The sequence below is a fragment of the Trachinotus anak genome, unplaced genomic scaffold (assembly GCF_046630095.1).
Source record: "Trachinotus anak isolate AG129_WGS33_773 ecotype Australia unplaced genomic scaffold, CSIRO_AGI_Tana_v1 ptg000014l, whole genome shotgun sequence".
In the NCBI taxonomy this organism is placed as follows: Eukaryota; Metazoa; Chordata; class Actinopteri; order Carangiformes; family Carangidae; genus Trachinotus; species Trachinotus anak.
The window spans coordinates 2,699,221-2,725,689 of NW_027273865.1; the positions used below are offsets into that span (position 1 = coordinate 2,699,221).

At 41.3% G+C, this 26,469-nt stretch overlaps 1 protein-coding gene and 2 non-coding genes across 3 annotated transcripts in view; all 3 read right to left on the reverse strand.

Moving 5' to 3' along the window:
* The window catches only part of plekhg2 (pleckstrin homology domain containing, family G (with RhoGef domain) member 2), a 96,461-nt gene that overhangs the window by 64,117 nt on the left and 5,875 nt on the right, over positions 1-26,469 (reverse strand). Inside the window, exon 3 of the mRNA XM_071495932.1 lies at positions 10,835-10,927. Within this exon, the coding sequence (XP_071352033.1) occupies positions 10,835-10,898 (64 nt within the window). The 5' untranslated portion in view covers positions 10,899-10,927. The remainder of the gene's footprint in view (positions 1-10,834; positions 10,928-26,469) is intronic.
* Positions 9,019-9,110, reverse strand: trnar-ucu (transfer RNA arginine (anticodon UCU)). The gene is given in 2 exon segments: positions 9,019-9,054; positions 9,074-9,110. It is a non-coding gene; the product is annotated as a tRNA-Arg (tRNA).
* Positions 23,279-23,370, reverse strand: trnar-ucu (transfer RNA arginine (anticodon UCU)). The gene is given in 2 exon segments: positions 23,279-23,314; positions 23,334-23,370. It is a non-coding gene; the product is annotated as a tRNA-Arg (tRNA).

Genomic DNA, 26,469 nt, shown 5'->3' on the forward strand with positions numbered 1-26,469 from the left:
TGACTGTGAATGACTGACTGCTGATCACAAGAAGCACAGTCAGTGACAGTCATTTGGTTTCCACAGCAGTGCTGGAGCTGAGGAACCTTCTCAGCTTCTTCACCACTTACAGGAAAATGAACAGACATCTCGTTGCAAGCGCTTGTCACATGTGCTGGACAGGAGTTATGAACAGTTTTCCTTCTCTAATTGTTTCGGCCAAAGTATCCATAAATACTAAAAACGGTCAACAGACTAAATCCAGCACCACAGAGCCACACTCAGTTCCTGCAATGCAGATTTCCTCAGTGTGACTGCAGGAACATCTTCCACTTGATTCACCACTTGACAACAATCATTGCTAGATTTCGAGCTGTGCATTGAATTGAACTGAAGATAATTCATCATAAAAATACATTTAATACAATTAATTTAAATTTGAATTGATAAAATTACAATACAACACAACACACTGACCAACCACACAACCTTAAGCCAAACCAGCAGATCATACACTAGAAACATATACACATATCAGAGAGTGAAGCAGTTACTTACAGTTTGCAGGGTTTCTCAGTGTGAGTGTGAGTGTGTGTCAGTCAGTCCACATGTTGTTTGTCTGTTTAAACCAGTTATTATAACGACAACGACCACACTTCACTGTTAGAGACTGACTGAAGTCTGTCAGTCACAGTCAGTCTGAAAACACTGTTCCTCAACTTGTTTGATTTCCTGTTATTGACTCAGTTTGTGTGTGTGTGTGTGTGTGTGTGTGTGTGTGTGTGTGTGTGTGTGTGTGTGTGTGCACAGCAAAGTTGAAAGCTGTGCACCTGACTTGAAATACAGGATGTGGTTTGCCAAACATATGTCTCTGTCTTTCCTATATACTCTCACACACACACATACACGTGCGCACTCACACATGCACAGACACACACAGCGCTTTGTTTTGTGTGAATGGGTTATCCACAGACGCCTTCAGTCCAGAACCAGACGTGTCTTTCTTTTTTTACTATATGTTTTTGGGGCATTTATCAGATAGGACAGTAGAGAGTGACAGAGGGGGAGGGACACTCGCCTGCTGTAAGAGTGTCCGTGCTCATGTGGGACGTGCCCTTACCACTCAGCTATCAGGTCGCCCCAGATGTGTCATTCTGTTTGAGCCTGAGGGGAAGGGAGGTGGGTTGATTTTACCATCACCTTCTTTGCTCAGTGATTTTAATCCCGTGTGGAGCAAACATGTGTAATTTCTCAGTAATAATCACAGCTACAATCACCTGCTTGTCTCTGATGTCTGAGTTTTTCAAAGTTCATCAGATGTGCAGTGGAAATGTCATATGAGTAGGTACTGCTGGTATCTTTTCAGCATAGATGTCATGTTGCTCTATTGACAGTACTGAATTAGCTGTCATCAGCTCCTGTTTGCAGGGTCCCCATGGACATACACTGTATGTACACACTATCACTGGACCTGTCTTTTCTTTCCAATTTCTTATTCTGGATGATTAATCAGAGAAACTGATATGACATCATTGTGTTTCATTCATTCAACTCTGTGGTGTCCCCCTGAGGAAGATTTACAATGAATGTATAATGTCCCACAATGTCCATCAGCAGTGTTCTGGCTCTCAGGAACCCTGCTGTGAGCCTTGTCCTGGTTTCAGTGCTGTGGCCTTGATTTGAGTTGAGAATCACCTTCAGTTTTCTCCTCTAGCATCCGTTTGATCAGTTTCATCCTCACATCTTTAAAGGACCCCCGAGTGTACCATGAGGAACTCCTCTATCACTTCTTTGGTCTTTTTTTTTTCTTTATCTTCTTCTTCTTCTTTATCTCCACCGTCTTCAAACACAACACCGCCTGCTCATTTTCTTGTTCCACTGTTGTAAAGTCTGACAGGAACATGAACCTTGAACTCCACATCAGGGGGAACACACGTCTCTGTCTCCGTGTTATGTAACAACCAGTGGGTCTGTAACTCTGAGCCTGACATCTACCCTAAACCATGATCCACACAGAGAGATGGACCTCTGGGAGCTGGGCTCACGCATACAGAGACAATGATCACTGCTGCAAAATGAAAAGGTACTATGGTGGTTTTTAAATGAGAAGTCTTTGGTTGATCTCCATGTACCATGTAGGCATGGAAATCATATCATATCAAATGTTTTTATTTTATCAGATAATATCCAAGAATTATACACTCACAATACGGTGCTATAATAATGCTGCTCAGGTTTATGTTTTTTTCAAATGGTCTGTCTGTTCCCTGAACTAAGTTTCAATGAACTGTGCTGAATTGTATTTCACTCATTCATCTTAATCAATCATCATTTGTTCTGTAAAGCCCAACACTAAAAACAGCTACTGTATCACTGTATTCGTGTATTACATTGAAAAAACAAAAAATACAAAAAGAAAAAAAAAAATCATTCCTTATGTTGTAATAAAATGTTTTCATATTTTTACTTTCTAAAGGAGTTAAAGTGATTAAATAAAAAATGCAGTTACTTTCTGATCATGGACTAATCAGTTAATTGAGTAATTTGGGCAGGAGGTAAATGAAAGGCGAAGAAGGCTGATTTCAGTGAAACCATACATCTTTTTACCAGAAGCCATTGAGCTGTGAATGTCATTTTAAGGTGGAATTCCCCTTTAAATACATGCTGTGAAACTATAAGGTGGAGCAGATTCCAGTGTGTGTGTGATTACAGTTATAAGAGAGCAGCTCCTTGCTGTCATTATGTGTTCAACTGTGATGTAACACACTGGATCTTCAGCTCTGAAGTTTCTTAGAAAAGAGCGAATCACAGCTGGTTTGAGACACGTGGACCTGAAGGGAAATAACTCACTGTAATACTGATCAATATTGTGAGCTGGATTTAAATTGTTTACATATTAAACTGTGTGGTTGATTAAACAGAGTATGACTGTGGAAAGCATTATCACAAATGATCATGTTTTTCTATGCAAACGAAATGAAATTTGAGGTTTTTTCCATGAATTAGACTAAACGTCTGTGAAGACTCTCAGTCCTCCATCCTGGACTTGCTTTCCCACTCATCCTAAAGGCTTCTGCTCTAACTGACTGGTGGGGATTTCCAGGCATAAATATCTGGAAAAAGATTCACCACTCCTTTAAGAAGACACAGTGCACTCCTTTTCAAACATTGATTATGATACAGGAGAAGACAAAGGGATTTTGATAAACAGCTGAAAACCAAAAAATCACAGCTGTGCTTGTTTGTATTGGGATTGTAAATTCTTGTATGACACACCACATGTAAATGTTGCACATGTGTAATTACAGATGGTCTTTCTCAACCAACTCTTGAAAATATTTTAGTTTGAGGCCTCTTATTTCCCCTGAGGTTGTCTTCAGTCAGCTCGATTTGCCTCTTCATATAAACTCCAACAATCAAATCTCAACTCTTTTAAAGCTCCATCCAGTCTAAAGGTAGATGTCCATGTGTGTTTGACTATAAAGCAGATCTAGGTTCTATATTAATACTGTGAAAGTATCAAAGCCTCAGTCCACAGAGAAATGCACACAGCCTGTATTCAGAAACTGAGCCTTAAAACCAGCCGTCACAATGTTGTCACCACCACGATATGCCCTCAGCACAGCCCACCTGGTTCCTGTGTTTAGTTCCAATCAAAATTATGCTGGAGCATTTTAGTCTGAATGTGATCATCTGTTTGGCTCATTTCAGCGCTGACTGACCATCGGCATTATGGGTGAGTTTTACCAAGAGAGGCTATTGTCTGATTGGTTCACCAACCTGTTGTTACTAGAGCTCCAGAGAGGAGATGTTAAACTACACTGAGATGATTTTCGGTTCTTAAAATCACAAATATATCTTCTGATGGAGATCAACACTTCAGATAAAACACAGGCAGACAGTAAAATATGGGACCTTTAACCTTTATAGGAAGTGCTACTTGACCGGTATGAGTCAGGGGAGATCCATTCAGCTTCTTAGTCCACCTAACTTCCTGCATAGATAACCATCTACTTTTAAAAGAATGATTACCAGTCACTCATATTTACCCTCCAAAATTTTTTGGGAAATATTTTCAATTGTCCCAGAAATAATTAAACATTATTGGTCAGTTATTTAAATCATCAGTAAACACTCATGTTGTTGTTGGCCCGGTGTCACTGAACACTGGCTGCTAATGAAGAACCAGCCCATCTCCTGTTGTACAGAGATAATGACCAAACATGTTTAACAGTTACTGCACTGCATTTTATCTTGAACATGCCCCTTTCACATATTCAAATGAATCTCATCAGACCCAGATTCTTCTAAAGATCAGAAACAGGACAGTGACAAAGGAACAGGGAGACGGGGGCTGATGAAACCCTGCACCGCATGTTTAAACAGGAGGGACATAACTTTAAACCAGATGTTTAAATAGTGGGAATGTAACTTTAGGCTCAAAGTCAACATTACAGCTTGACCCCCTGTGGCAGGAACTAAAACACGCACAAACTGTGTCTAAAACATGTGAGTGTTTGAAATATGAAAGCTGTCAACAGTGAAACTTCAGACCAACAGCAGACTTATGTAAGTCTTACCCTCAGCAAGGTGATGCTATCTTAATAATGTCAGCACCTGAGAGGGATGTAACTGATGTAACAATATTTTCTTATTTTCCAGAACTCTCATTAGCTGATGCTACACAGTCCAGAAGAAAGGAAGTTTGTATACAACTCATTTGCAGCAGGAAATACATTTTGAGAGAAAAATAAAACCAATTGTTAATTTTTAACCAATGTAAGAAAGAAAAGTTGTTTTATGAACATATCTGACAAATGTTCATTGACAACATATTTCATTTGTCTATCCTGCAATATCTGATCTTGCAATACAGCGTTTGCTTGTCACACCTAAAGCTTGATTTTTTTAAAAATATCATATTTACTGTATTTATTTTTTACATTCACAGTACTTGGTTTAAAATTAAAAGACTGAAGCAACATCTAGGCACATGCAGGACTCAGGATGTGAACCCTGGTCTCTGGCTTCAAATCCCGAACTTTGTACATCAACCTGAACCACGCCCCTGAGACATGGGGTCTGTGGGGTCCAAATGAAAAACAGGCAACAATTACATTTCATTACAATTACATAACACATCAATCATCTATCTGTGGACTGGACTCACACAGATGAAAGTGACATCTCCTCATTTTATCTCAAATTAAACTTCTAAAATATTATAATGTTCCTTCAACATAACACTGAATTGAATCAACGTGAACTGAAGAAATAAAACACAGGAGAGAAAAATAAAAAAAGCTGACTTTTAATGTTAGTTTATGTGTCTGACAATTCACAGATACATTGGTACTAAATCAGTCAGTCAAACATTCACAGACGTGTCTCATTTGTTTTCCATTAATATATATATCTCCACCTGTAGTGACTCCAGCTTCATTAAACTCCTGGTTCTGTTCCGACTCTCACAGGACCTGGTTCTGTTCAGACAAAGATTCTGGTCTGGTTTAATACAGAACAAGCTCACAATCTGTTTATTTACATTTAACCTAAACCTCCATCTTTGACCTGAACCAAAGTGCTGAACCACAGACTGGGCTCTGTGTGAACCTAGTTTCTGGATGTGAACCTGGACTCTGGATGTGAACCTGGTCTGTGGATGTGAACCTGGACTCTGGATGTGAACCTGGTCTGTGGATGTGAACCTGGTCTTTGAATTTGTACGACCACCATGCACTCCAACCTGCTCTTGATTTCTCTGCTGCTGTTAATGAACGTAACTTCATTAAACATGATGCAGCCAGAGACAGAAACAGGAAGTGAGTCTCCTCATATCATCGTTTACAGGACTGATGTTGAGGCCCCCCCACATGACCTTTGACCCCTTCACAGCACTGTGCCAAACACCATTTAAAACTAGGAACACACACACGCATACATCATAGCTTGTGTTTACATTCATTCCTCCTGTCATGAGTGAACTCCCTTAAAAAATCTGCTGATTTCACATCACTGTTCTCTCTGCCTGTCCAGTGTTCCTGTGGTTCTGTGTTCAGTGTTCCTGTGGTTCTGTGTTCCTGTGGTCAGTGTTCCTATGGTTCTGTGTTCAGTGTTCTTCTGGTTCTCTGTTCCTGTGGTTCTGTGTCCTGTGTTCTTGTTGCTCTGTTTCCTGTGTCCAGTGGTTCTGTGTTCTTATTGCTCTGTTTCCTGTGTCCAGTTGTTCTGTGTCCCTGTGGTTCTGTGTCCAGCGTTCCTGTGGTTCTGTGTTCCTGTGGTTCTGTGGTCGGTGTTCTTCTGGTTCTGTGTTCCTTTGGTTCTGTGTCCAGTGTTCCTGTGGTTCTGTGTCCAGTGTTCTAGTGATCCTCTGGTTCTGTGTCCAGTGATCCTCTGGTTCTGTGTCCAGTGTTCCTGTGGTTCTGTGTTCAGTGTTCCTGTGGTTCTGTGTTCCTCTGGTTCTGTGGTCAGTGTTCCTGTGGTTCTGTGTTCAGTGTTCTTCTGGTTCTCTGTTCCTGTGGTTCTGTGTCCTGTGTTCTTTTTGCTCTGTTTCCTGTGTCCCTGTGGTTCTGTGTCCAGTGGTTCTGTGTTCAGTGTTCTTCTGGTTCTGTGTCCCTGTGGTTCTGTGTCCAGTGTTCCTGTGGTTCTGTGGTCAGTGTTCTTCTGGTTCTGTGTTCCTTTGATTCTGTGTCCAGTGTTCCTGTGGTTCTGTGTTCAGTGTTCCAGTGATCCTCTGGTTCTGTGTCCAGTGTTCCTGTGGTTCTGTGTCCAGTGTTCCTGTGGTTCTGTGTTCAGTGTTCCTGTGGTTCTGTGTAAATCACGTTCCTCCTGATCATTTTCCAACTCATCTAGCAGTTTTAAGCCTGACTTCCTTGCTTCCAGGCACAGTCACAGATTTCACTTCATTCCTGTGAAACTCTGTTAATATTTTATATTTTTCTTGTTACCATCAACAAATTCCTTGAGATTTACCTGATGAAGGTCTGCGGACAACCTTAAAAATGTCTTCAAAATAAGACATTCTGCTGTGCAACAACTTTGTATGTGAAACGTAATAAATCAGATGTGAAAATAACTTATCACTTGAATTTGTAGGCACATAGAATTTACACGATACATTCAAATGTAGGCATATTGGGTTTTCTGACATTTCACATGTAAAAAAATGCAACCAGTCCTCCAACCTGAACAACCAACAACCCTCTGATACCACCCATAGGAGTGTCTCCTGAAGTAGATACGTGGCACGCCTACCGGACCTTGGTTGTCATGGTTACAATAATAAACACACGGACTGCACCGAGAGCAGCGTACCTATCTTTGTCACCGTGGTTACTATAATAACGTCATGTCTTGGTTAGGTTTAGGAAAAGATGTTGATTTGGGTTAAAATAAGTACTTCTTCAACATTAGATCTTTGTTGTCATGGTAACGATAATAACAATGAACGGTCATGGATAATAGAAACAACATAAACTGCTACTGTCACATAGGAATTGAACACAGCTCTCCTGGGTCATATTCATCCATCCACCCCAACCTCCTCCTGACGTGGACTTTGTCGCTCTATAAACTACGTCACCGCACTTTTCACTTTGCTCCTGTCATCATTACTACGACCACTAGATGTCGCCTAGCAACAAAACCTAACTATAGGTCATAATACCCTGCTGACAGACATTACATTACATTTAGTCATTTAGCAGACGCTTTTATCCAAAGCGACTTACAGAAAGGGGAACAATCAAGGTTAAGTGCGATAAGAAGTGTTAGCGCAGCAATAAGTGCTAGTGACGACCTATGGGCTTGTTTGTTACAGGAGGACAGTCTCTAAATCATGATACAAACATGGTATTAGACCAAACTGTAAATGTGAAAACACAGATTGAGATGTGACTTTGACCGGTCAGTTTTAATGCTGTATACTGACTGACTGAATGACTGACTGAATGACTGACTAACTTAATGACCGACTGACTGACTAAATGACTGATGACTGACTGATTGACTGACTGACTCTGAGAAAGGCTGGTTTGTTGCCTGTTATTACTGACTGTTGTTATCAGCACTGGCAGCAGGGAGGGTACAGAAAGCAGCCAAGATCACAAATGGAGCTAAAAATATTTGTCTCCCCTGCTCTCCTCCCTTATTTCTTTTGCCCCTACACTCCTTTGTCGCTCTTTCCTCCCCCCTCCTGGCGCACTCCTCCCTTTCTCCTCCTCCTCTCTGCTTCTATTCAATCATTCATCTCATTTCTCTGCAGCCTTATCGAGGGCGTTCTCTCTATTTTCTGCTTTGTTCTTTTCTATGGTTATAATCAACAGATCTGCAGTGGCATTTTATTGTGTGTGTGTGTGTGTTGTGTGTGTGTGTGTGTGTGTCTGTGTGTGTGTGTGTGTGTGTGTGTGTCACAGCAAAAACATTGTTTAGTGCTACATTTAATCGGCACCAACCACACAACTTCCTGCACACAGAGTATATTGGTGTGTGTGTGTGTGTGTGTGTGTTCTACATGAATGCAACAATCAGTGTGTGCACAGACTGTGTGTTTGTGTATAAATTTGTTGCCTCTGTTATAATTGCAGAGTGTTTTAGACTGAAATGTAACATCCTCTGGTATGTTCCTGTGTGCGTGTGTGTGTGTGTATGTGTGTGCTGCGAATTCTAAGTATGGAAGCCAATATAACAGCAAAGCAACTAAACAGTATGGTGGCTGTGTGTAATTACACACCATTACTGAGCCTCTCGATGTGAGAGTGTGTGTGTGTGTGTTATTGCTGTGTATAACAGCAGTCCATTCTGCATGGCTTCTCTCTGGTTTGGTGACAGGAAGTCACAGCTCAGGGAAAGTGGGGCTGAAATAAAATTGGGAACCAGCTCCACAGGAAAAATCAACAACTACAACTAAATGTCTAATTATTTAAAGCTGCACTAATTAACAATTTCATATCTGAGTGAAATGCAGGTAATGCTCCACCAGTTGAGAAGCACCATGTCTACAGAGCCTTTGTCTATAAATCAGTGTGTCATCTGTAAACAGTTCGACTCTGGTGGGACTCAAACCCACAACCTTTGAATCTCTTCTCTTGCTCTTGTCTAGAAGTCCAATGCGCTATCCATTGCGCCACAGAGCCATGTCCCTTCTGTTTTACGTGCTTCAGTTTGACTTGGTTTGCTACCAGTTTACACAAAGTGTAGATGAAGACAGATGTGTACTTACAGGTTCTAAAGTGTGACACCAGGACTTTGGCTCTACATAAAAGATACTTTTATGTTAGAAACTACAGACAGCTGATCAAACAGCCACATCACTGATGACCCCTCAACCCGATTCTAAAGAGAGGTGTACTTCTGCCCACATACAGACAATGTACCTTGGATGAGAGATGGCTCTGGTGGGACTCAACCCCACAACCTTTGAATCTCTTCTTTAATACTCAGCTAGAGGTCCAACGCGCTGTCCATTGCGCCAAAGAGCCTCACAAGCTAGATGTATTTGGTCAAACCAGAAACTCCCTGTTGACCCTGTTACCTGCCCTGCATCAGCCTTTATCTTTTATTTATCTTTATCCTGTTTATGACTTGCAATTTGGAACTTAACATAAAGAAAAGAGAATATTTTCTAAATATTCCTTGATATCTTTTTGTTCGTTTAACAAGATCCTCTGGAGCTGTCTAACCAATCATAATTTGTTTTGTAGGACAATGGTGTCTACTAGCCAAGCACTGAGCTTTTATGTAGAAGGGTTGGTTCATGGCTCATGGTTGTGAGGGGCTCAACCTGCAGAAGTTTGAACATGTCCACAGGGATTTTGTCTGTAAATCAGTGTGTCAACTGTGAAACAACTGCAGAAGTGTACCTTAATTCTGAAATTAACTGTATTGCATCAGCCAATGTACAATCTATGAGGAACAACTCTGGTATGGTTTCAGTTGGGAAGCACATTGACTACACTGGTATAGAACTGATTGTGTGGCTTAATTCTGAAATTAAGTGTATTGTGCCAGACAATGACAATGTGCCATCTATGAAGAACAGCTCTGGTGGGACTCAAACCCACAGCCTTTGAAGCTCTTCTGCTGTTCTTGTCAAAAAGTCCAATGCTCTATTCATTGCGCCACACAGCCATTGATCTTTGCTTCAGTTGGACTTGGTTTGCTACCATTTTATGAGCTTTGATGAAAGTCGTGTACTGACAGACTGATAGGATCCAACCTACAATCTACGAACCACCTTTCTCTTGTTACAAAAAACATTAATTGTCAGCTCAATGGTAAAATTTCTTTTTCATTTTGAGCCATTTGGTTGCCTCTAGTGTTTCTGTAATTTTGATGTTGACAGAATTTTTGGCCCTACCATGTTGGAAATCAACTAAAACATCCACATCACTGGTGGCTCAGGGAATTCACAATTCTGAAATTAAGTGTATTGTGCCAGACAATGACAATGTGCCATCTATGAAGAAGCTCTTGTGGGACTCAAACCCACAAACTTTGAGTCAATGATCTTCATACAGAATTATTCATTTTGAATAAAATGTGCATTATGTTATAACAACACTTACATTCCCTCAGTTGGACTTGGCATGCTTCATATACTGATAGATTTTGAACCATCTTTTCTAAACATCACTGCCAATTTCAAATTGCTAATATGGTCCACCTGATGAATCTAGGACCAGTGTTCCCTCTCTTTTATCTCTGTGGTTGGTCTCCACCAGCTCCTGAGGGAAATTTCTGGCTCTTTAGCAGCTAAATGCTCCACTGTGTTTACCATGTGCCTGTCTGCTGTTTGCTACTGAGCAGGCAGCGGAGAGCAGACTTATAAGAGCTTGTTTGAGGAAAAATGCCAACTTACCCCCTTCCCTTTTACTTGTGGTACTAGGCGATCGCTGGCTACCACGCCGTGACCCCTCAGGCATGGTGTGATGATGTCACAGGAAGTAGAAACCTGGAGAAAAAATATGAGAAATGCTTAGCTTCCACTTCAACACAGTCTCTGTCTCATTCTGGTGCACGACATCCCAGTGCAGCTTTTCTCTCTGCCTTCTTTCTCTTTCTTCTTCTTTTTTCAAAACATGTCACAACATAAAAGCACAGCAGTAGCACAGAGAGACTTAACACACACAGAGGCAGGAGGTGAAACACTTTGTACACGTCTTTGTCTAACAGAGGAGAGGGGGCAAGGAGAGGCAGTCACTAAAGAACTCTTTCTTTTCTTGTGTAAAAAGAGTCAGGACATATGTAATGTTTGGCTGGAAGACAAGAATGTGGTCTCTTCTCTTAAAGGGCCCATATTGTAGAAAGCTTTGTTTTTTATTATAAAGCAGGTCTAGGTTCTTTATTAATACTGTGAAAGTATAAAAGCTGGCAATGCACAAAGAAATGCACAAAGCCTGTATTCAGAAACTGTGCCTTAAAACCAGCCATCAGGACTTTAGTAAATTTGTGATGTCACAACAAAACAATCACCACCCTCAACTGCGCCCCCAGCACATCCCCACTGACCAACATTAAAGGACTGGTTTCTCCAAGTGTTTACCTGCAATCTGATATATTTTTATTGGATCTCTGTTAAGGACTCTTACCGGTGTTCTGTCGGCCCCTTCAGTGATCAATTGCTGGATTACTTTTCATGTGAGTTACTTTTTGTTATGAGTGACACTTGGACTGACAGCCAGCTATTATTGAGTCTGTGTTTCTGACTGTGTGTGTGAGCTTGTTTTACTATATTCATCGGGTACTTGTGGGGTCCAACAGCTTTGCACCCCACATGTTCAAATGTGGGGTCCACAAGTTTAAATGACTTAGAATTAGGGTTACAGTAGACTTTCAGTTGAGATGGTTAAGGTTAGGGTAAGGGGCTAGGGAATTCATTATGTCAATGACAGGTCCCCATGAATATAATAAGACAATTATATGTGTGTGTGTGTGTGTGTGTGTGTGTGTGTGTGTGTGTGTGTGTGTAACCACTGCTGTATAAGGGTCTCCTATAAAGTAATTGATACAGTAAAACAGGTTGACCCAATTACTCCATTGTGCATAACCTAATGTTTCTGCAGCTGTCTGCTAAAAGACTGAGAGATGTGGGTCAGATGGGGTGGTTGGGTGGGGGGTGTAGAGGGATCCGCTAGTGTCAGTAATACAAGCCAGATGCAGCGCAGGTTTGCAGGTTACAGGTTTAAATCCCTGTGCTGTGAATGGAAACACCTGCAGACTTATGTGCTGCTGAGGCTTTTCCACATTTAAAGACCCCAGTGAATTAATGTATGGAAAAATGGTGTAGGACCAGGATTTGAAAAAAATATGGTTTTATATACAGCACAGTGACGTGGACTTTTAAGGCATTTTTTATGTTGACTTCAAAGTGGAGAAACTGGATGTGACATCACATAGAGCAGAACAGCCAAACTAGTCCACGTTTCACAGTGATAAATATGGATTCAATGTTTAAGCACTGATTTTGGTTGAAAATATATATTCAAATGGCTGAAATGATCCACTCTGGTGGGACTCGAGCTCACAACCTTTGAATAAGTTCCTCAATGTCCATCTAGAAGTCTAACGCATTATCCATTGTGCCTTGCATGACCGACACATGAAACCTCTTTGTGACCTTGTTAGCCAACTTGCATCAGTCTTTATTTTTATTTATCTTTAACATACCGCAAAAAAATATATTTTATTTTTTTTTACTTTTTGCTTGTCTGACAAGGTCCCTCTGGAGATGTCCAACCAAAAACCAGCCAGGATCACAACTACTACTCTTTTTGAGTACAACTAAGGAACACCACATGCATCTGATTTTGATAGCAGAATGAAATGCAGATAATGAGAAGAGCCATGACGACTAAGCTTTTGTGTATAACACATCATCTATAAACTATTTGACTCTGGTGGGACTCAAACCCGCAACCTTTGAATCTCTTATGCTGTTATTGTCTAGAAATCCAATGTGCTACCCATTGTGCCACAGAGCCATAGTTCCTATGTGTTCCTTGCTTCACTCAGACCTGGTATGCTGCCATTTTACAAAGGTGATGCAAGACATGTACTGACAGATGTGACATCAGGACCTAAACTCTCTATAAAACAAACTTTTATCCCTGCCATGTTGAAAAACTGCTCAAACTACAGACAGCTAGTAAAAGAGAGATTACTGATGGCTCAGGTGATTAATCACGTGTTGTGACCCCTCAACTTACAGAAGTTTGGCCAGAGTCTAACTTTACTCCAAAACTGCTATTTAAAATTTAGTTTCCTCTGTAAGGAGAGATTGAATGCTTCCTTCCTTCCCAGGAAGAAAGGTAAAGTGGCAAAGCATTATGTCTACAGAAGTTTGTCAATAAGTTAGAGTGTCCCCTGTCAGCAGTTTGACTCTGGTGGGATCCAAACCTACAACCTTTGAATCACTTGTCCAATTCTTGTTTAGAAGCCCAAAGCACTATACATTGTGCTACAGAGCCACAGACTCTATGTGTTTCTTGCTTCAGTTGGACTTGGTTTGCTACCATTTTATGAGAAGTAATGCAGGATGTGTACTGACAGGTCTTAAAATGTGGTATAGTGACTTCCATCGCTGCCATGTTGGAAAACTGCTAAAACTACAGACAGCTGATCAAACAGCCACATCAGGGCTCAGGGAATGAATGAGGTGTCATGACTCTCAACCTGCATAAGTTTGACTTGATTCTAAAGTCGGGTGCATTTCCGGCCTGCTTCAGACAACATACTTTAGACAACAAACGACGTGAAGCACTGACGAGATGACAGATCAAATGTTTTCTTATTTTGACACCAGGGTAAAATGGAGATAATGTTCCATCAGTTGTGAAGCACCATGACGACAGAGCTCTTGTCTGTAAATAAGTGTGTCATCTGTAAACTGTTTGACACTGGTGGGAGTCAAACCCTCGATCTTTGAGTCTTTTGTTCTTTTTTTGCCCAGATGTCCAATGCGCTATTTAAAACTTAGAGAGAAAACAAAATAATGTTTCCAAATATTTATTTATTCTTTTCGTTTGTATCACAAGATCCCTCTGGAGCTGTCTAACAATCAAAACCAGTTTTGCAGGACAACAGTGTGCAACAGTGTGATTTCAAGTAGAACTGAAGAGCAACCCATGATTCAACCTGACGCACTGATGAGCTGACACAATAATAATTATCAATATGGATTCTTTATGTGGCAGGCTCTGTGAAACATTTCCTTTGGTAATGTTGCACCAGTTGAGAATCATCATGACTACAAAGCTTTTGCCTGTAGATGAATGTGTCATCTGTTAACTATTTGACCCTGCTAGGACTCAAAACCACAAGTTTTGAATCTCTTTTCCTGTTCGCATCTAAAAGTCCAATGTGCTATCCATTGCACCACAACTTGGTATGGACTTGGTATGCTACCATTTACCAAGAAGTGGTGCAAGTACAACAATCTGGCTTCTTGATACCACACTGAAAGGTTGTGGGTTTGAGTCAAGCTTTATGGAGGACATGAGGAAAAGAAAACACTGTTGAAGCATAAGAGCTGTTCATTAACTTACTAAAATTAACTGCTTACATAGTGCATAATGCTAATAACAAATCACTGATAATACTGAAATGTTTCCTTTCAAAATAAGCGTATTCAGAGTATCAGTAATCAATTGGGACTACTTGAGACGATGTAGCTAATAGCTGACAGGTACAATGGAAAGAGCGCTGTCAATGTAAACACAGTCAGCTGGATAAAGGGATCAGACGCCAACAGGTGACGTCACGCTCAGTGCCTCCTCTGGTATTTATTGTGTTTGGGTATGAACACAGAAGTAAAACAGAGAAAATAGAGATTGATGAGAGTAATTAGAGATTCTGATGATGAAATCTCACAAACTAATCTGAATTATTAGTCATACTTGCAGCTTAATGAGCCCGTAGGTCTGCAGAGCACAGGGAGAATATGAGAACCAGAAAACAGCCTGGGAACAACTCTATACTATCTGTGTGCGTGTGTGTGTGTGTGTTTACATTTTTCCTGCCTCTATCGGGGTTCATGTTTATATGAGCACTGAGAGAGAGAAAGGCCTCAGCCATCAGCATCAGCCAGAGTCGAGCTTTATACATTAGTGAGCATAAAGACTGTAAGCTTCACCTGATCCACCACACAACATAATGAAGCCTGTGTCCCAGTTTCACCCAGTTATTCTGATTGAAGTCACACTGATTACATTAGCTAACCATTTAAAAGCCTGTGTCTCATATTTTCTTCTTATCTTGTCTAAACATAAGTGCATTGTTGCTAAAATATTGTGTGTCTGTTGAGTTGTGTAAGGTGTGCACAGTGTGTGGGGTCGTGACAGTGATATGTTGTACAGATGATTAATACATTTATTTATTTAAACTTCAACTGGTTTTGTGTGACTTTGCATCTGTTTCTCTCTCTTTCAGTTTGAACTGCTATAAAGAAAATGATGGTACCATAAAGTCAAACCGATGCACATCACAAAACTGGTTCACATGTTTTTAGACTACTCTGACTCTGGGCTGCAGTGGACAGTGCAGTGGACTTCTAAAGATGGATGTAACCTCTGTGACATCACCCACAGGTTTCTGAAGAGTGGTTTTGAAGCTCAGAGTGAGCTGCTCCACCATCAACATCTTGGCAGTGCCTGACTCCACCTAACTCCCTGCTAATCCAAAAATGGGCAAAGAGGAGGAGCCAAGACTTAACTGCATGCAGGTTTGTGGCGGACGCGCTCACTCACCTGTCACTCAAAGAGGCCACTCCCTCAATTCTACATAACTTTTAATGAAATTTAAATGGATGAGTCCTATAAAATTCAGACCGTACAGTTGTCATGAAGGAGGAAATTAGCTCTAGAGACCAGTACAGTTTCTGTACCAGGCTGTAAACATGTTTATTTCTGCTGTAAAGTTGGACATTTGAAAATTTTATTCTATTCTATTCTATGGGGACTGACTGTTGGAGTTAGACTCTAGTGGTCATTAGAGGAACTGTCATTTGTGGCTCTTCAGTGTTGGATTCATTTTGGTCGACCTCCACCAGTGTTTAACTTATTACATCAGTTAGCATAAAAGCTTAGTGTTGACATAAGATAGTACTGTAGACTCACTTCCTACTCAACATGTCTGAATTACCTCAGCCTCTACAGAGTGCGACTGAGGCCTGGTCCACACGTATAAATTAAAACAGCAGTTGTCCTCAAGTCTTTAAAAAAAAATCTCTGTCCACATGAAAAAGCAAAACATGGTCAACAGGTGGCAATATAACCCTAACCATAAAGCCATGGTGGCCATTCAGAAGCCTAGAAAAAAGGTACCACCATATCATCAAAGGGCAAAAAACAATAATGGTAGAAACAAAAAAACAGAAAACAGAGTTTCTGTCAGTCTTAACCCTGGATTTGCAATGCTCAGTTTTCAGTGACCTGTGGACGAAAGGCCAAAACACTTTAAAAAAAATACATGTGTACGTGTGGACAGGACCTGAGCCTGTGTCCCAGTTTCAGTTTCTCTAAATTTCAGTCAGAGCAGAAAAGTGAAAATGCAAAACACTGAGCAAGTGATTCAAAGTTTGTGGTTTGGAGTCGCAGCAGAGTCAGGCTTTAGAGCTGGCATGAAAGCTCAGCGCTGACAGCAGACACTCGCTCTCTCACTGTATGGTATCAGTTTGAAGGATGAATGTCTGGTGACCGCTATGAGGCTCTCATATGTCAGAAACGCACTGAAACGTGAACAGTGTTTGGCCACAGAGCTGAGGAGGAGCATGAACGTGGACCTGGAGGACAGTGATGATCCTGCAAACTGAGGCTGAGCTCAATGTTTTTAGCTTTTCACTGCCTCACTGGTCTGAGACGACTCCACTCACACTAATTTTGATGATAATTATTCAGTTTCAGTGTAAAAGTTTAACGTAACTTTGGCGTATTTGGTCCCAGAGAGACCTTTTACACAACAGTCACACACAGTCACAGTCTGAAACATGAACACAATTCAAAGCATGAAGTCACAGAGAGTGACCACTGCCCTCTGTTCCTGTCTGAGACAAGACAATGTCAGGAGGCCCTACTGACCCAGAGAAACACTCACACACAGACACACACACACACACGCATACCTATTGTATTATAGAAGGGTGGTGGCAGAAAAGGTTAGATGTAGATGGAACAGTACACACACACACACACACATACACACACAGAGTTGTGACCATTCATTAACAAAGTCACAGAGGTGGCTACACGCCACGTGAAACCACAGCAAACACACACACACAGACACACACACACACACACATACACAGTGGTCCAGGCTAAACAAACACACTGACAGTGAGTGTAAACTTCCAGTAGTGCTGTTAAGAGAAGAGACACACAGGCGCCTTCTGTCTTCTGTGTGTGTGTGTGTGTGTATGTGTGATTGTGTGTGTGTGTGTGTGATGTCTCAATTTGCAATAATTAAGTGATGTTGAAGATGACACAACTTAGCTTCACATACAAAATTTGTGCCCACAAATTATTTTTTGCCTCCAGGACTTAAAGGGCAACAAAAAATCTAAAGTCTGAAAATTTAAATTGGATGTAACACATGGATATATTATAATACATGTGATATAATAAATGTATTATATTACATGTGTTATAATAAATGTATTATATGTATTATAATACATCCATGCAAGTTCATCACTTTTTAGTGTGTGGAGTGTGAACATAGAGTCTGATTTAATACTTAAATTTCAACATGAACTCTGACTCTCTTGAACCAGTGAAGGTTTATTTGTGTGTGTGTGTGTGTGTGTGTGTGTGTGTGTGATTGTGTGAGACTGCCCAGTCAGATTTCATTAACACATTCATCATCACACTATGTAGGCCAGTACACTGTGTGTGGTCTCACTGTCTTTGTGTTCAGACCCAACACAGTATTTCTCTCTGACACACAAACATACAAAAGCTCCACACTGTTGTCCTGCTGTTTCCATTGTGCTCATAGCGTCGTTCAGCTCCTCACACACACACACATACACACACACACACACACAGTGATGGTGCTGTGACAGACATTTGGTTAAGTTCAGTATGAGTCAAAACTGACCACACACACACAGTGAAATTAGGCATATGTGTTTATGTGTTTTGGCCACAAATTCAGAGACCAGGTTCACACAGAGTCCCGTCTGTGGTTCAGCAACATCAGCTCTTTGGTTCAGGTCAGTGAAAGATGGAGGTTTGGGTAAAATGTAAATAAACTGGTTGTGAACTTGTTCCTTATTAAACCAGACTTGAGGCCTGTATTGTGAAGCAGGATCTGAGGTTATCACGGTAACTTCAGGTTTAACTCTCGGTGTTCAGTCCTGGTTTACTTGTTACCACGGTAAATCACCATGGTAACTGATGCTGAACTCCTAACCTGCTCCAGGTCAGGTTAACTTCAGAGGATCAGATCAAAACATGTCAACATCCAAACTAGTTTAGAATAAAGTGATAAATAACAAAGATCAGTAGACATGTATATAAATCAGTGGGTTTGTTTCCAAGTCTTTCCATGTGTCCACTCTGGTTTTAAAACAGAGCTTCAGACAAACAGAGCAGAGTTTATCACTAAATAACTACATCAGAGCTATAAGAGCTTCAGCAATCGAACACAGATTCTTTCATCCACAGGATCCTGACAGTGATGAAGCTGTGACTCTCCTCTTCATCACTGCAGCTCAGAATAACAAGAGGAGACTCTGTGAGCAGAACTGGAAATAAAAACCAAACCTCTGATGACTTTGATCAGATCACTGCACCATACACTGATCAATATTTCATCATTAGAAATGAACATTTCAGAACATCAACTACTTCTCTCTGCTTTGGCAGCAGAAACAATCTGACATTACTTTAACCTTTTTTTTTTAAAATCTGCATCACATGTTCATAATAGTTTGTTCATCATCAGACAAAAGAGCAAAATACTCAGTATTCACAGTCCAGCCTCAGGTCGAGTTAAATAACAGAAAATTATTTCCACTGTTTCTTCTCTATTCTGGTTTGTTTACATTTCTACTTGTTGAACATCACTTGATGATAATTAAGAACTCAATCTCTTTCATGAATGTGCTCGTACCTGAACCAGGTAATAACCAGCATCGTAGTGCAGGTTATCAGGACAGACAATGTTAGGTTCAGTTAAGACAGATAATGAAAAGTTATCCTGGCTATGTTGAACCTGCTTTGTAATACAGACCTCAGGATATTTCTCTGACCTGGACCAAGAGCTGTGAGTCTGAACAGAACCAGAAAAATACCAAAAACCAAAAAAGTACATTGATTAACAACATTTCTTCATTCTGTAAATAAGTCACAGTTATGGTTACAATTATGTTTACAGACACATAATCTTATCAGACACAATTTAACATTATACTCAATAGTATCTGGTCCTCTAATTGGTTTATTTTAGATTTGTTGTATGTGACAGAAGAACACAACATTTCACAAAATTAAGATTTTAATAAACAAAATTGTCCTTTCCAGTAAAAACCCTGATATCATGGGAATAGATCTTAAGTTCAAGTCGTATTGGTTTTCCCTGTAATGTGATTTACTCAAGTATCTTTCATGATGAAGTTTTCTGACAGAACAAATCACATCTTTTGTTTGTGTTTTTTCAGTGTGTTTAAATACAGACTAATAAATCAGATTCAGTGTACAATTGTTCTGGCTCAAGATGAAAAGATTTGCTCTCAGTAAAATAGATACAATCATGGCTTATATAACAGAAAAAGAATGATGAAAAAAAATAGTGTTGTGAAACCTCTCCAGAGGAAAACATGAAGTCTGAGACAGGGCAGTCAGAGAGACTCTGACCTCTGACCTCAGCCTGTTAGCACACAGCTAAATCTGGACGGCTCTCATCTGCTGTTTCTGTTTTCACCAGTTTGTACTGAACTTTATTCCACTCCTGTTTGAGCAGTGGAACCAGGAACATCTTTTGGAAGGACTATTTTCTTGACTGGCCTGGGTAAGAAGTTAGTCTGGGAGCAAAAGGAAATTATTACCCAAACCGTTTGTTGTGCCACATACAATTATACACAGTTTGTACTGTACCTCATTGTTTCTGAAGTAAATTATTTTTGCATATTTTTTAATATACTAGACATTAACACATTTTGACTGTTTTATGCTAACAGAAAATGACACAATACAGACGGCGTCTGACACTGATTAACACTGCAAAGTGAAAACAGGCTGTCACATTGTTTCCACAAATGTACAGTGCATCCGGAAAGTATTCAAAGCGCTTCACTTTTTCCACATTTTGTTATGTTACAGCCTTATTCCAAAATGGATTAAATTCATTTTTTACCTCAAAATTCTACACAAAATACCCCATAATGACAAAGTTTTGCAAATTTATTAAAAAATAAAAAACAAAAATATAACATGTACATAAGTATTCACAGCCTTTACTCAATACTTTGTTGAATCACCTTTGGCAGCAATTACAGCCTCAAGTCTTTTTGAGTATGATGCTACAAGCTTGGCACACCTATTTTTGGGCAGTTTCTCCCATTCTTCTTTGCAGAACCTCTCAAGCTCCATCAGGTTTGATGGGGAGCGTTGGTGCACAGCCATTTTCACATCTCTCCAGAGATGTTCAATTGGGTTCAAGTCTGGGCTCTGGCTGGGCCACTCAAGGACATTCACAGAGTTGTCCCGAAGCCACTCCTTTGTTATCTTGGCTGTGTGCTTAGGGTAGTTGTCCTGTTGGAAGATGAACCTTTGCCCCAGTCCGAGGTCCAGAGCGCTCTGGAGCAGGTTATCATCAAGGATGTCTCTGTACATTGCTGCATTCATCTTTCCCTCGACCCCGACTAGTCTCCCAGTTCCTGCTGCCGAAAAACATCCCCACAGCATGATGCTGCCACCACCATGCTTCACTGTAGGGATGGTATTGGCCAGGTGATGAGCAGTGCCTGGTTTCCTCCAGACATAAGGCTTGGCATTCAGGCCAAAGAATTCAATCTTTGTTTCATCACACCAGAGAATTTTGTTTCTCATGGTCTGAGAGTCCTTCAGGTGCCTTTTGGCAAACTCCAGGTGGGCTGTCATGTGCCTTTTACTGAGGAGTGGCTTCCGTCTGGCCACTCTACCATACAGGCCTGATTGGTGGAGTGCTGCAGAAATGGTTGTCCTTCTGGAAGGTTCTCCTCTCTCCACAGAGCAACGCTGGAGCACTGTCAGAGTGACCATCGGGTTCTTGGTCACCTCCCTGACTAAGGCCCTTCTGCCCTGATCGCTCAGATTGCCCGGGCTTCCAGCTCTAGGAAGAGTCCTGGTGGTTCCAAACTACTTCCATTTATGGATGATGGAGGCCACTGTGCTCATTGGGACCTTCAATACTGCAGGAATTTTTCTGTACCCTTCCCCAGATCTGTGCCTCGATACAATCCTGTCTTGGAGGTCTACAGACAGTTCCTTGGACTTCATGGCTTGGTTTGTGCTCTGACATTCACTGTCAACTATGGGACCTTATATAGACAGGTGTGTGCCTTTCCAAATCAAGTCCAATCAACTGAATTTACCACAGGTGGACTCCAGTCAAGTGGTAGAAACATCTGAAGGATGGTCAGTGGAAACAGGATGCACCTGAGCTCAGTTTTGAGTGTCATGGCAAAGGCTGTGAATACTTATGTACATGTGATTTTTTTTTTTGTTTTTTATTTTTAATATATTTGCAAAAATTTCAAGCAAACTTTTTCCACTTTGTCATTATGGGGTATTGTGTGTTTTTTGTTTTTTTTTTTTGAGGTAAAAAATCAATTTTGAAATAAGGCTGTAACATAACAAAATGTGGAAAAAGTGCAGCGCTGTGAATACTTTCGGGATGCACTGTATCTTAGCTTTTTGCTGCCATGCTAACATCACTGTGAGGCAGGACTTTGAGCTACATGTTAATTCAAATATTTATAGTTTCATGTGTTAGCATGCTAACTCAAAGTAAAACACAAAGTACAGCTGAGGCTGAGGTCAGCAGATATTTATCCTTAAACCAAAAGTATTGGACAAATTAAAATGTGACCTGATGATGGCGCTGGAGGAAAAGTTCATCCTGAGGGGACCACAAAACTCTGACGCAAACATCATGACAATATGTCCAGTAGTGGTTGACACACTGTGGCATAGCCTGACATGACCTTTACAACAACATCACATGAACACTGTGTTCCTCATGAGAGACAGAATTATTCTGTTATTCTGCTCTGTTCTATTTTCTCCTGCTCTTTGTCCTGTGTTGTATTGTTGGAAGCAGAGTCGTCTCAGTGGACAGTTGAACCATCGAGGTGAGGCTGTAAAACTGTCGTCAGCTGCTGCGCAGATAACACTGTAAAACTATACACGCTGTGTGTGTGTGTGTGTGTTTGGAAATTCCCTGTATGTATTTATGCCTTTTGTATAGTTTTGTGTGGCTAATAACATGCAGTGAGCACACTGCAGTCAGGGAAAAGGTGTGTGTGTGTGTGTGTGTGTGTGTGTGTGTGTGTGTGTGTGTGTGTGTCTCAAATTAGTGGAAAAAATAAAATTACAGAGACAAGTTTTTATGGGAAGTCTGGAATGACAGAGACAGGGAGCAGTGATTCATGATGGGAGTATACAGACAGACATTAGAAGGTGTCAAACACACACACACACATACACACCTGAACCTCCACACCAACCTCACACACCTGGTTTAAACCACAAACACAGTGAACACATTACACTATTGTTCTGCTGTTCTCAGATCTCAACCATTAAATAAAAGCCCAGGCTGTAAAAAGACTGAATTATCCTTGAATATAACCCTCTTGTGCGAAGCGAATTGAAAGACAGTTGTTATCACACAGTCTATAGGGGATCATTTAAAGTGCACTGCTCTGTTAGTCAGCCATCATTCTCCAGAAAGACCAGCTCTGGTGGGACTCAAAACCACAATCTCTGAATCATTTCTCTTCTGTTTAACAAAAAGTCCAATGCACTGTCCATTGCACCACAGAGCCTCACACCAGAGCAATCAGAAAACCAAGCACCACTGTGCCCTGGGGTCCCTCAAGTTAAGGCGCTGGCTGTAAGCTGTAACATCCCTGGTTCAAGTCCAGCTGGAGACTGTTACTGAATTCCCCTCCTCTTATCTGCCAAATAAATCTGTTGACTCATCTCACCTTAAATTTGTCATCATCTGTCACACTTTACACTTTTGTATATTACTGACACAACAGTACTTGATGAAAGCTCTTGTTTAAGCTGCATAGTCTCATCATCACAGCCATAAGTTTCAACTCTGGTGGGACTCAAACCCACATCCTTTGAATCACTCCCTTAGCGCTAAACTAGAAGTCCAACGCGCTGGCCATTGCGCCACAGAGTCACATAACAGATACACCAGAACCAGAACCTATGTAATGAACATATATATTCACTGTTTGTATCCATGCATTTATATGTGTGTCTGTTGTGTTTATTGGGCTGCTCTGAGGTTGGAAACACTGCGGTATACATCTGTCGCCTGAGCCACATACTCACACACACACACACACACAGAGAGAGAGAGAGAGAGAGAGAGAGAGAGAGAGAGAGAGAGAGAGAGAGAGAGAGGGAGGGAGTCTAACCACAGACTATGCAAAATTGTCGGACTAATTATTATAAACGACAAACACTGGTCACTGAGGAAACGATCCTCCCACATCCCATAATTATCCTACGTGGGGTTGATATTAAATGTGCTTCCAAATACTTGAGATAGTTGGGGTGCGTTTGATTTCTGTTTGTCTGTGACATCAATTGCTCCTTGTGTTTGTAGGAAGGCGTTTACTCCGTCAGATGAAAGAGAGCAGAGAGAACAGAGAGACCCACACTGCTGTTAAAAGCCCAAAATAAAGTGTGTTCAAGCTCCTCAACACATTTAGCTAAAAGCTTCAGCTGAACATGCTTCTCTACAGTTTGACTCTCGTAGGATTTGAGCCCTCAACCTCTGAATCACTTCTCATGAGATGTTCAATACACTGTGCATTGCACCACAGAATCCACACACTAGCAGCCTCTCTGTTCAAGCAAAGTGATTGAAGGTTTGCAGCTGCTGGTTACAATATCTAATAATGATGGAACGCCATTTGCACAAATAACATCTTGGAGATTTTGTGTTTAGACAACATCCTTGTTAACAGGTTGATGTTTTACACCTTAAGACGTCTTATTTTGGCACGTTAACACCCAAACACCTGGGCATCTCATTCTTGTCTCATAGGGCTGCTGAAGTCAGATGAGCAGCATTTGCTGGCTGCTGCTGTTCTCATCTAAACAGTTCATGGAGCTCACAACCCAAAATATTAGTCTGACCTATGTCTGCAGTTAACATTATCAAGATGATGCACTGTTTATCCCATTCAATATCAATATCAATATCAATATCGATATATCAATTATTTCCAAATCTGTCTGCTTGTAATGTTACCAGCCCACTAACCACTATAGCTAACTATGTCAAGTGTCAACCCACTGTGACATCACCCACTAGTTTGTAAACCGTCGTTTTGAAGCCTCCAGTTTGTAATTTGTCCGTCGCCATCTTAGTTTTTTGAAACCAGAAGAAACCATATTTGGAGGAGAAGGTGGAGCTGAGGAGGAGAGAGGGGTGGATCTGACCTGCTCTGTCCTCTATCCTGATTGTCAGGCACAGTCTGTCAATCACACAGTAGCCCCGCCCTAATGCATCCTCCGCTTTATGGTCTATTTTCGTCTAAATGGAGCATCATTTCAAAAATGAACATCATGTTGTATTGAAGAAGACTTGAAACTAGAGACTGAGACCATGAACTCATCAGGAAAACACTTACTGAGGTAATAAGTCGGTGCGAAGTAGAGATATTTTCACATAGACTTCAATACAATCAGATTCTTTTTACAACCAGTGGAGTCGCCCCCTGATGGTCATTAGATAGATGCAGCTTTAAGGCTCTTCAGCACTGGCTTCACTTTTCAGACCCAGAGTCTACATCTAGTTACAGTCTATGCTCTATGCACATTCACATGTTTGTACCATCAGTGAATGTATGATGCTGTAGCCTGATCTTCACACTGATGATGCTGTGGTGTTTTGGTGTGTACTCACAATGTTTCTTTAGAGGAAGAGAATATTCACAACGTACTGCCTTGCATTGATGGTCAACATCACTGATGCAACTCTCTTCATAAATATGTGTGCCCTGATTGAAAGTCCCTGATTGGGCACAACCAGAACAGGCTTGTCAGCACGTCAAGTTCTGTTGTGTTAACCAACACAATCAAGCTCAACTCATTAACACACATTTTTACGTCGTCTAAACATGAAATCTCCATAGCTCACTGCTCCACAGAGCCCCAGGAACTTCAGTATCTATGCCACTGGATTTCATACATGTGCTGCTTGATGTGTCTTTGCTGACAAACATGTCACGGCCTGTAAAACTGCAGTTTACCTGCTGCTTTTCCTCAGTGTTGGGATCGCAAGCCATGAATTCTGAGAAGAACAATGGAGAGGCCTACAAGCCACTCCAAGGCCTGAGTGTCAAACCATGCATCCTGAAGGGAACAATAGAGAGGCCCGCGTGCTTCTCCTGAAGCCTGACTCGAGCCATGCCTCGTGGCGAGAACAAAGGAATGAACTACATTTCCCTCCAGGCTATGGGCCAAAACCACCCCCACAATTCACACCTATGTGTAAAATTGGAGTTTGAAAGAAAACTCTGCAACGGCATTGGCCGCGGCCAGGCATTCCCAGCAGGGATCCCCGGTGACGTCACTCAGGTAATAAAAGCGGCGCTGCGACCCTCCTCCTGCGCTTAATTCCCGTGCACCAGTTACAGTAGAGAGCTACTCCAGCTCTCTCCGCGACTCGGCTGCTGAAAGGGAGCAATCTGCAAACATCTGACCTCTTCCAGAACTTCTTCAAGCCCAGGTCACAGTCCTCAACTCGCAGGCCGAGCGCACAGATGCTGTGTTTCTCTTCTTTTCGGATCCGAAGTAGATCACTGTGCAATCAGCTGATTTCACGTCCTGTGAGGACGAGCGCCGACTTTGTTAATGACAAACAAAGTTCACCGTCCCTAATCTGTGATCTTCCCGCTGCCGCCGAGGAACTCATCACAGTCATCGCCAGGAGAGAGACACGACCCGCCGAGCTCCCGGCCGAGGACCGAGCTGTGGAGACCCAGAGACTTTCTGTTCTAACTCCGGAGGACCGGAGCAGCTCACAGTAAGAGGCTGATGTTAAATTAGTGTAGCGTGTTGGATTGTGCTATTGACTTATAAGTGCTGCATATCCTGTTGTTTTAGATCGTTCACTGTGATCAGCTTAATAAGCCAAATATCACTAGTTAAAGGACCAATATCCGACCAGACGAGCTCGGTTCTCTGGCTCCGTTATTGTGTAGTGATATTGTGGTGATTATTAACTGTGGTGACGATCTCTTGTGGACTCTTTCCTCTCTTC